Source organism: Telmatherina bonti (assembly GCF_933228915.1).
Source record: "Telmatherina bonti genome assembly, chromosome: 7".
Lineage (NCBI taxonomy): Eukaryota > Metazoa > Chordata > Actinopteri > Atheriniformes > Telmatherinidae > Telmatherina > Telmatherina bonti.
Genome location: NC_136625.1, coordinates 32,542,835 through 32,553,870, shown reverse-complemented (window position 1 = coordinate 32,553,870; position 11,036 = coordinate 32,542,835). Strand labels below are relative to the sequence as shown.

At 41.0% G+C, this 11,036-nt stretch overlaps 2 protein-coding genes across 2 annotated transcripts; one reads left to right on the top strand and one right to left on the bottom strand.

Annotated features, from left to right (window-relative positions):
• Positions 1–829: 829 nt before the first annotated feature.
• Positions 830–7,406, bottom strand: LOC306758544 (peroxiredoxin-6-like; the record flags this gene model as incomplete). The annotated part of the gene is made up of 5 exons (XM_079243871.1): positions 830–1,039; positions 1,172–1,318; positions 1,429–1,578; positions 3,477–3,633; positions 7,315–7,406. The coding sequence occupies 5 exons, from the start codon at positions 7,404–7,406 to the stop codon at positions 830–832; spliced, it is 756 nt and encodes a 251-aa protein (XP_079099997.1).
• A 560-nt stretch (positions 7,407–7,966) lies between these two features.
• Positions 7,967–10,756, top strand: LOC306758645 (polyisoprenoid diphosphate/phosphate phosphohydrolase PLPP6-like; the record flags this gene model as incomplete). The annotated part of the gene is made up of 2 exons (XM_079243984.1): positions 7,967–8,345; positions 10,335–10,756. The coding sequence occupies 2 exons, from the start codon at positions 7,967–7,969 to the stop codon at positions 10,754–10,756; spliced, it is 801 nt and encodes a 266-aa protein (XP_079100110.1).
• Between the last annotated feature and the right edge of the window lie 280 nt (positions 10,757–11,036).

Genomic DNA, 11,036 nt, shown 5'->3' with positions numbered 1-11,036 from the left:
GAATTAAATGTGTTAACAAATTTAAGTCAAAGCTCAAGACACACTTGTTTAAATTTGCCTATGACTGGTTATAATGGAGTAAACATCTTTTTTTTTTATTAATATAGCCTGTGTTTTAATGTATCGATCCTTTTGTTCTTTTTGTGAAAAGTGCTGTATAAATAAACATTACTTCAGTAATTATGAATAGACACATTAGTTTCTCATGTTGAGCTTTCCAGCTCCCTTCCACTGGGTGTCATTGGGGGTGAATACAAATGCATATATCACTTTTTAATATTGGATGAAATTGAATTTAAAAATTTGGACTACTTTGACTCATTTAAATAAAAAAAAGCAAATAAAAAACATGGGGGTAAAACATGGGCTGCACGGTGGTATGGTGGTTAGTACTGTGGCCTCACAGCAAGAAGGTCACCGGTTTGTTCCTCGGCTGGGGTGAGGCTTGGACAGTGGCCATTTATGTGTGGAGTTTGCATGTTCTCCCCGTGTATGCGTGGGTTTTAACAAAGACATGCATGTTAGGTTAATTGGTTCCTCTAAATTGCCCCTAGGAGTGAGTGTGAGCGTGAGTTTGTCTCTGTTGGCCCTGCGATGGACTGGCGAGCTGTCCAGGGTGTACCCCGCCATTTGCCCAAAGACTGCTGGGATAGACTCCAGCTTCCCCATGACCCCTCATCGGATTAAGCAGTTAAGATAATGAATGAATGGGGGGGGGGGGGGGGGGGGGACTAAAGCAAAACGTCCAGAAAGGGTGAATACTTTAGTTTCTCACTTTATCTTTCTGCACCAGCATACATTCCTGTTTTTGAAGAAAACATGCAGGACTTTAAAATTTCAAAGCATGAGGAAAAAGAGTCAATTTATAGTAGATAGGAGAGGGGTCAGCTTCTGTTCTCTCTCTTTGGGCTCCTGGCTGGGGTGTGTAGCGCAGGTACTTCTTGCCCGAGGGCAGATCTTTGGTGTAGACGCCAGCTGGGAACAAAGAAGCCGCCTCCTCCTCAGACATACTGGGAGGCACCATCACACACTCTCCAGGCTGGAGCAAGAGACAAAATAGAAACAAGGCAGTTCCACATGGCAGCAGGTCAGCTCTTGTTTCTATTATCTGAGCAGTCAGCTGCTAAAATAATTAGTGCAGACTGGGGTCACTTTCAGATGTGTTGCATACCTTCCAGTCGGCGGGCGTAGCCACGCGTTTTCCAGCTGTGAGCTGGAGGGAATCAACCACTCGCAAGATTTCATCAAAATTGCGTCCGGTGGTGGCCGGGTAGAGCAGTGACAGCTTCAGCTTTTTGTCAGGGCCGATGATGAACACCTACACAAGTGTGGAAATAAAGATGAAGGGAAAGCAGGACTTTACAGGCCTGAGACGTTTTAATGTCTGCCGATCAAAATAAAGCACGTTGGATCCAGTGTGACACTCACGCAGCGAGCAGTGAGGGGCATGCCGTCTTTGTCCTTCTCGTCTGGGTCCAGCATGCCCAGGGCGACTGCCAGCTCCCGTTTGCTGTCTGCTATGATGGGAAAGGGCAGCGAGCAGCACGCAGACTCCTCACAGTTGTAAGCCACAATGTCCTGCTCCGATAGAAAAACAGATGCACACTCTCATTTAGTTCAGTTTATTTAGTCCCTTCATTCTTGAGACAAAAACAAAACAAAGGAATGATCAAAGGCTCAAAAGGAAAACTACAGGATAAATTATGTTTTTAATTTATGTTTAATTTATATGAAACACACAACAATGAAAAATAAACAGAAATGTAAAATGAAATAAAGCTAATACAGCTTTTCATGTCAACCTGGCAAGGCTTTCTCCAATTTAATCCATCACAACAAAATAGAAAACCCTCTGATTTAGTCTTTTTTAATATGTTTTTTTCCTTTCACAGAATTCATAAGTAATAAATGTGGTTTGTTAAAGGCTTCAAACTATATTTACAACCCCCACCCTGCCCTTATAAACAAACATGAAGTCCCATCCTTAGTGTCTGTCCATTAACTGAATATAGATATAAAATTGCTTGTTAACATCTGTCTTGACACTGCTGTCAGGAATTGATATCTTGGGGATCTGTTCACACCACCCACTGCCATAACGGTCTGCAGATTAAGGTCCCATGTGGGTTTCCATGAAGACCTCACTATTGTCTGCCAGTATGGGTTTCGAGTTGGTTTGGACTGGATTTCAGCTGGGGCCCAACTTGTCCATGTGGCGTCCATAAGGGTTAAACTGGGGCTATGTGGGTACTGAGAGGCCATGAGCTAGACATGAACAAAATTTGCAGGTGGTTTCAGATACATCACATTGAGCTCCATAATGGAGAAGATAAAGGGTGGGCAAGGTGGGCGTGGACATAAACAGGGGAATTTTAAACAGGCGATGTAGGCTGGCTTAATGAGGCCCAAGTTGGGCCCCAGCTGAAACCCAGTCCGAACCAGCTTAATAATAACAATAACAATGATAATTATCCACTCTCAAAAATAGAGGTACAAGATAGGGACATTTCTGTACCTATAGGTACATTTTAAATAAATGTTGTCTCAAAAGTACAATACTGGCCTTTAAGAGACCAGAAACACACCTTCAGAGTACGAAAAAGGGTTCAAAGTGACATAAAGTACAAATTTGTACCATTTCAACCATAAGGGTACCTGCAGCATTGAAAAATGTAATGTTAATGGCTGTAATGTTACAAACTAGAGCAGAGTTGAGTGATGACAGTAGTACTACTTAACAGTCATTTACTACACCAGACAGTGAAAGTCAGAAGCTGCAAACTAAGTGTATGTCTGGTCAGTATTTTGAGTTTTTGAAGATTATTTCTAGATTAAAGATAAGATAATATTGCTAAGTGGAATGGACCAGGCCTAATGCTGTGAAAACATAAAAAAACATAACTTGATAAGGTGAGGTTGAACTTGATAAGGTACAAAAATAGACCAGAACTGAAGGGTACAGAAATGTCTCTCAAAAGAGTACACCCCCAGATACAAGCATTTGTACCTTTTTAGGTACAAGCTGGTATCTCTATTTTTGAGTGTGTACATTTTATTTGACTCAAGGTCACCTTACAAGAGCCAATCAATAAATACATGCATAAATAAAAGATGCATCAAACACTAATAATAATCAGAAACAGTGAAGTGTCACAGAGAATATGCCAGTTTGTACAGATGTATTTGGGAGGGGGGGGGACATTTCAGAGAAGTTGAAACCCTTGAAACTTGGGACCGTTACCTGACTGGCATGAATAGCGTAATAAATCTTTAAAAAAGACTTTTCCTGAGACACCCTCTTCACCTTTAAGCAATTTTCATGATTGATGCAATTAAGTAGTTTGAAGTGCAATCATTATGATGATCAGTATGACATATGATGGGTTAATCTGTAAGTTTAGCCTCTGATGCTGTCTGAGCCTTAATAACTTTGAATCTTGTTGGACAAAGAACTTGTGAACACGCTGTTACAGCACCTTACTCCAGCCATGATGGTCCTCCAGGCGGTCAACAGACAGGGCGATCATTTTCACGCCACGTTTGCTGAATTCGCTGCTCAGTCTAGCAGCACGGCCCAGCTCTGTGGTGCACACAGGAGTGTAGTCTCTGGGGTGGGAGAACAGTACCCCCCATCTGTAAAGAGATCATGCTTTAAGAGGTTGGTAAAGGAAGTGTAACTTTGTTTTCTCTCTAGCTTGAGGGTAACACGTCTTGACTATGTGTAATTATTGTCAGGGTTCAAAAGAGGACTGCAACGATGTGCACCGACCAGTTTGTGGATGAGATGTGGCCTGGACGTCACAAAGGTGTTCGCAAAGTGACAAAATAACTTCTTTTTCCCATGTGGGTCATGTTTGTCATCATATTGTGCCATTTTTAATGAGGTTTTTAATGTTGGTATGAACCCGAAGTCCAAATGAAAAAAAAAAAAAAAAGTTTTAAAAGCTAAAATAAAATGGGATTTATTTATTTATTTGGATGTTAAAACACTTAATTCTGTTAATAAAACATTAATTTAAAAAATGGGTAAAAATAATGTGGGGATAGAGGCGTGTTCACTTGTTTTTTGCCAAATCATCTTTCCATTTCCATTTAACTACAGTTTTTGTGTGTTTTTCTTTTGCTGAATACAAAGTTGGAGCTGCTAGACAGTGTATGGTTGTGATGAGCTTCTCTCCTGCATGATTATTACATGCTTTCAGCCGGAGACAGATTCAGAGTGCAGGCAGGCTGGTCAAACAAGCCAGTCTAATTTGTTTAAAATGAGTTTTAGTATCATCCGGCTGAATGAACCACCAAGCATCCAGGAAAATACTTCATCTTAATGGAGTGTTTCTCAGTTCTGGTCCTCAGGACCCCCACTGCCCTGCATGTTTTATAGACAACCCTACCTAAACACACCTGAATGAAATAAAGGGCTCATTAACAGGCTGCAAAGGACTTGATGAGGAAGTTCAATAATCTGACTCATCTGCTTTGGAGGAGGAACTTGTCTAAAACATGCAGGGTAGGGGGGAAACTGAGGACTGGATATGAGAAACTCTGCCTTAATGGTAGCATGTGATCTCTCAAAAACATTCCAGTCTACATCTTTGCATCAGTGACATCATCCATACATTAACGCTGATGCAATGCAGTGATGCAGAATCTGAAGTTTCCAGTCCATTTGTCAAGGTTTACTTTGACTATGAATAAATAAAAAGATAAAAAGATTTTACACAAACCAACTGGTAGAGATGGCAGGAGCTGGTTTATTTCCACTTTTTTTTTTCATAGAAATTCCCCACAGTCACTGCACATTTAGGTTTAAACCAGGACCTTACAAGTCTAAAAACTCCAGATATTTAAAAGACTCCCAGAGGTCTGCTAAGTCGTTTGTATTTGCATATCGCGGACGGCATTGAGATGAGAGACGTGCAGACGTTCTGCGAGTGGTTCTGCCTTTCACAACGAGCAGCTGATCAAACGTTATAGACCATATAGAGCATGTGTATGTTACAGATTTTATAAGGGACATCATCTGACCAGGAAAAACATAAAAACAAAAAACTGCTATTCAATTTACAAAAACAAGGTCAAATTAGGAAACAGTTTTTCTTCATTACATTTTGCATAATTTAGTCCAGTGTTTCACAATCCAAATCCTCAGGACCCCCAGCTCTGAATATTTTAGACACGTTCCTCCTCCAAAACACCTCTCTCTCTCTCTCTCTCTCTCTCGCTCTCTCTCTCTCTCTCTCTCTCTCTCTCTCTCTCTCTCTCTCTCTATATATATATATATATATATATATATATATATATATATATACTATTAGAAAAAACTATATAAAGTATATAAAAAGTACATAAAAGTATATAAAAGTACTTTTAGAAAAAAATTGACATCTCATAGTTTTTGACTTTAGTTTGGATGAACATTGTGATTCAAATCAGATTTTTTGTTGTATATATTTTTAATTAGTCATTTGCTATAGGATCATTGCAAACTTATGTTGGTCTATATATAGTTTGGCAGGAGTGGGCAGGTTTGGATGCAAATGTTGTGGGAGGATGGTGGGAGTGACTGGGACAGACAGTTGCAGTAGGAAGTAATGGTCAGAATTTAGCAGGAGGGGGATTGAAAGAAATAGTTCCGTGCCGCGCTCTCAATGCTTACTGTTTTTAGAACACACCTGGTGAACAAACAGAGGAAGGGAGCATCTAGTAGTTTTGGTGAAGCCCAATAGGCACCAGAAGAGCAATAAAGTGCCATAAAAAGCTGCATTGTGAACTTACATGCAAATGCAGAAAACAAATATTCTTGAAAAACAGGACAAAGAGTGTTTTTGTGCTGATGTGGTGGGCAGGATGTGGTTGGCCATGTCAGAATGGAGATCTTCATCTATGTGTCTCCTTGGTTTGACCTCATTGTCATTCATCTTCCTGGAAACAGAAGATACCTGCCAAGCAGCTATCTCTGATGGTTAAAAGTGAAGCCTTAGCAGAAGAGCTAAAAATTGCAGTTCCCCCCCTCTGCTAGGGGCTGGCTGCAAACCGGAGTCAGTTCCCATAGACTCCCATGTTAAAAAGACCAACTTCACAGCAGGAATAAACATGTTGACAGCCTGGTTAAAAAAACTGCTTTAAGTTTAAAAAGTCAAGTTTAACTTCATGACACCTGAGGGAGGAATATTTTTTTTAATTTTTTTTATAAATGTATAACTATTCAGTTCAGGAGTAATTTAATCTCAAATATCAGCATAACAGGGAGTGTGTCCTGTTGATTCACAGGTATATCCAACTACAAGAAAGCAGCTGGATATCGTAGCACAACAATGCTTTTTATCCACATAACACCATAATTCAGCCTTAGCCTACCTACATCTGTTAGCTGGTTAGCTCCAATTAGCTTCTGTTAGCTCTGGGTTAGCTCAGTTAGCTCCTAGCTACAGGCAGATTGGAGTTTAATATGTGTCAATCATCTATCCCCACGTTCCCACCCTCTGCCGCAGCACCACCTCTTTGCCCATTATTGTATTTTCCAGGAACAACGTGTGTATACTGCCATGATAGCGACGTGGAACTGCTCAACAAACTTCAGTTCAACTCTTCAGAAAACCCTACGGGTAACGTCAGTCTATGGGTCGAACATGTTTTCCATTTCCCATTGGTGGAAACCTTTACACAACGCTGAGATAGATTTTCTTTGACAATGTAAGATGGAAAGACTTTATGGAGTTTGCATATAAGACATAAACGTTGGGTACTGCTATTATACCTAATCCTGACACCCTTACCGGTTAGCAATTCCTCTTAGAAACATCCAGAGGGGCATTTTTATTCAACTTTTCTGTCTTTGATTTGGTCATCCCAATTTTTTTAACCACATTTTGGCCTAAATGTCTGATCTGTTCATATATTAAATACACTAACAGTGAAGACATTGCATTGTCATTTCTTTGGGTTTGTACCTCTTAAACAAAAACTTAAATGAATAAACAAACCACAAATTTGGATTTTTTTTAATTAATTTATTTTTTTTTTGCAATTAGGTAAAATATGTAAACTTTTCTTTAAAATGAGTTTAATTAAAGATGATAAATACCAGCTGTTCCTTTGGCAGATGTCAAAGAGAATTAAATTAATCTGTTCCTTTCCCAAATTGCAATAAAGTTATTTTTCATGGCTCACACTTTAGATTTACATGTTCTCTGTTGAGGTGATATTGCAGAAGTCAGAAAGTAGTTGACAGGAACTGTAAGCAACACCTCAAACTTCCCCTTCATGCAAACTGAGTTATCCACAATTTAACCAATAATCAACAGATCTACTCACGAGTCTCCGAGAAATTCGTGGAGTTTGATTGTCCCAGTTGTGGTTTCTGCCTCAAAATTAGGAAATACATCCCCGAGCAGCAGTCCTGGCATAATGGGGCGACGCGACCGCGGTCTCTGCGCGAGCTGTGATGACTGACAATGTGAAAGAAGAGGCGGAAACCAGCTTGTGAACAAACAAACCGCACGCGCAGTCGCTGTGACACAGAGGACTGCGTGCGTCGCATAAAGGACGCGCGTCGGCGGGTATAAGTTGCGTAAACTTGGCAGGTTTTATCTGACACCTGTCAATACAGCCAAGTATCTTTATAAGCGGAGAGGTGGCGCAGTTATGCTTTCTGGTGCATTCTGTTTTGCGCAATCGATGCTGAAAGAGAATGGGGAAATATCCAAAAATCCCAGTCTGAACATTAAGTAATCAGTTGGAGAAGTGACAGCAAGTTTATTTTTCTTTTCAAAAAACAGACAACAGACTTTGCGCAATATTTTTAAGTCACGTGACCGGAGCAGCGCACTTCTCAGCCGGTAACATTTTACGCATGTTGGAGTCACCCTCTTGCAGGATGTTCGCGTTTGGGCGCAGTGGGATTTAGGAGGTCGTTGAAGAAAAGTTGGAAGTTTATAGACCACGCTTGGTAAACGCAGGAAAAGAAATGTCCTTACCATCGAACAGGCGGAATAGCTGCCGCACAGTCGCGTGCAGCAGTCGGGTGTCATCAGAGTACCACGGTCGCCGCCGGGGCTCCAGCTGCTCTTACATCTCCCCCGGAGCGCAAACCGAAGACTTCTCCGTCAGCCTGAGCCAGCCGATGTTCACCATCACGTTGCGCTTTCTGTTGGCGGTGGACCTGTGGTTGTCCAAGCGGCTCGGGGTGTGCGCCTGCGAGGGGTCCGCGTGGGGCAGCATACGGCCCCTGGTGCGACTGGTGGAGTTCTCTGGACATGTCATCCCGTGGCTCGTCGGAGCTGTATACACCTTGTTCCGGGGGGAGAACGCGGCGGAGCAAGAGATCATGCTGAACCTGACCCTTGGTGAGAGAGCGCGCGTGCTTTGATTGAATTTCATACTTTAAGTCAGAGGAAGAGGAATTTTCACTTTTTTTTTTATTTTTTTATTTTTTTTTTTTATCAGGAAGGGCCTCTACAAAGAGCTCTCAACCTGGTGGCATTTACAGCAGGGGTCTGTTTTTATTTATCACAACAGCAGGAAGAAATAACCCGATGCGTAATTACGCACACCTTCATTCTGCTGATTTCTGATTGAAGTTTAGGAAAATTGCGCAACAGGCCAAAGCCCCCCCCCCCCGTTTCATAACATTTAAATGTTATCAATTTTATCAGTAAATGTTTATTAGAAAACTTTTTATTTAATTAATAGACCTCGTGCCAGCTTGTTATATTTGGGTTTGGATAACACGAGCTGCTTGTTAAAATGAAAGTTTGTGTTGCTTCTAATGGAAATATTTCTGATGTGAACAAGTCGGTGCACATTCTGCTTCTTTCAACATGTAAGGTCATATTAACTCAACCAAGCCAACTAAAGCCCTGCTAAATAAGTTTAATCAAACTTAATAAAGAATCTGATCTGAGTTTGAATGTGTTAACTTGAAACAACAAAACTGCTTTAAACTGGAGTCCATTCTGCAATTTATTCATTTAAGAAGATGTTTTTTATGCAGCCAACAAATATGAATAATTAGAAAAAATAAAACTCAAATCTTTTCCTCCTTCTATATTCTTTTTTGTGAGTTAAACAACAAATTTATCAATAATGTGTGATATTATTTTGGAGACACAGACATCGTATTAAGCTCTGTAAAAGTTGAGGTGGTCCAGTTGACAGACTAAGAGAACAAATGCTACCAAATTGTGCCAAAAACACCTTTTTTAGAGACTTTGCTTTAAATTTCTGAGCTAAAACTTCTCTGATTTCGTTCTGCTTCCCTTCATCTGTTGATCTTTGCAGATATAATGTTAATATGATTTGATAAAGGTTCAGAGCCAGCAACATCGTTTCAAAAACATATTATTTATCCTGACAGTGGTTTTGTGTGTGTGTGTGTGTGTGTGTGTGTGTGTGTGTGTGTGTGTGTGCGTGTTTCTTTTAGGTAAAGCTACCATTTTTGTCCTTTGTGCTGTGCCATTTTTACACATCCTAATAAATCTCACAAATTACTTATGACACTAAGTATATACTTAGTTGGTGCAAAGATATCGTCATTTCACCATGGAAATGCAAGTTAAGACAGGGGCGGATCCAGAGTATTTTCAAGTGGGGGACACTGGGGCTCACGACAGTTAAACTGGGGGGGGGGGTGTCCAAAAGTGACAAAAATGAAGGATGCTACCGATCTCTGTCTTCAATATTTAGACTACTATGTGGAAACAATTACTTTTCTTAGATTGTACAGTTACACAAAGTATTTTTGTCTTCATGATGCTTTTGTTGGCTACATCAACACCTATTTTGTAAGGAAGGTGGACCTGACCTTTTCATTTTCCACTTTTAACACTGAAACTTCGATGGACATGTCCCCTTGTTTACAATATTCTCATGAACATCTGGCTCTTATGTGCAATTAGTAAGCTCACCAATAGTAGCCTTTACAGCATTGTCAATGATCACAACACATTTTGCAACATTCATTAACTTTTTTATTTTTTGATCATTATGATCAGTACTCCTCAACTCTGTAGTAAACAAGAAGTATTAGGCAGAATAAACAGCACCACAAACTCTTAAACTGCTGCTCTGCTCTAATCTGTTTAGAGCAGAGGCCTAAAAAACAAGCACAAGGCTTAAATGGCTACGCAACCGCTGACGCAACAAATATGCTAAATATAAAGTGTATAAAAATAAGTTGTCAGGGATTGAAAACACCCAATAAAGGACTGAAAAGATTATTATAATACAACTGATAAATCCATCAGTGTATAGCTGAAGAAAAATCATCTTAAACTCAATAGAGAACCTAATTATGAAACTTAAACCAATGTTGCTTCTGTCTTCTGCTCTCAAAGCTCTGATTCTGGACCTGCTGCTGGTCAGGACCGTGAAGACGCTGGTCAGACGTCGAATGCCTGCACAGAACCGCTCCGACATCCTCGCCACCTTCTTTGTGGAGCGCTACTCCTTTCCCTCGGGTCACGCTTCTAGGGCGGCCATGTGCGCCCGCTTCTTCCTCGCCCAGCTGGTGGACACAGCCTCCATGCGGGCTCTGGTGGTGGGCTGGGCCGCCCTGGTGAGCCTTTCCCGCCTGCTGCTGGCCAGACACTATGTGACAGATGTGGGCTTTGGGTTGGCCATGGGCTACTGCCAGTACAGCCTGGTGGAGAGGTTGTGGGTGACTTGGGACTTCCTGCAGGACCTGCTGCTCATTCGTCTGAGAGAGAGCCTCGATAGGGCTTACAGCGGACTCTGGATGGTGGATTGGAAACATTAAGCTTGGTTGAGATGTGTGTGTGTGAGTGTTTGTCAGCCTCTGTGTGGGAAAAATGTGTAGCATGAGTGTGTGTAGATCAGAAGCCCCCCCCTGCTACTTTATTTATTATTGAATTAAAGCTGTTCCCCCTGCTAATTCCCTCTCTATCTTTGTGTTTTTCTTTGTTTTAAGAACAAAAAAAACAAGCCAGCTGCCTGTTTTTACTCACTTTCTGCTCATAAAAGGTCAGAAGACTCAAGAAGTGGTGCAGCAAAGCTCTCTGGGCTTTCTTGTGGTTTTG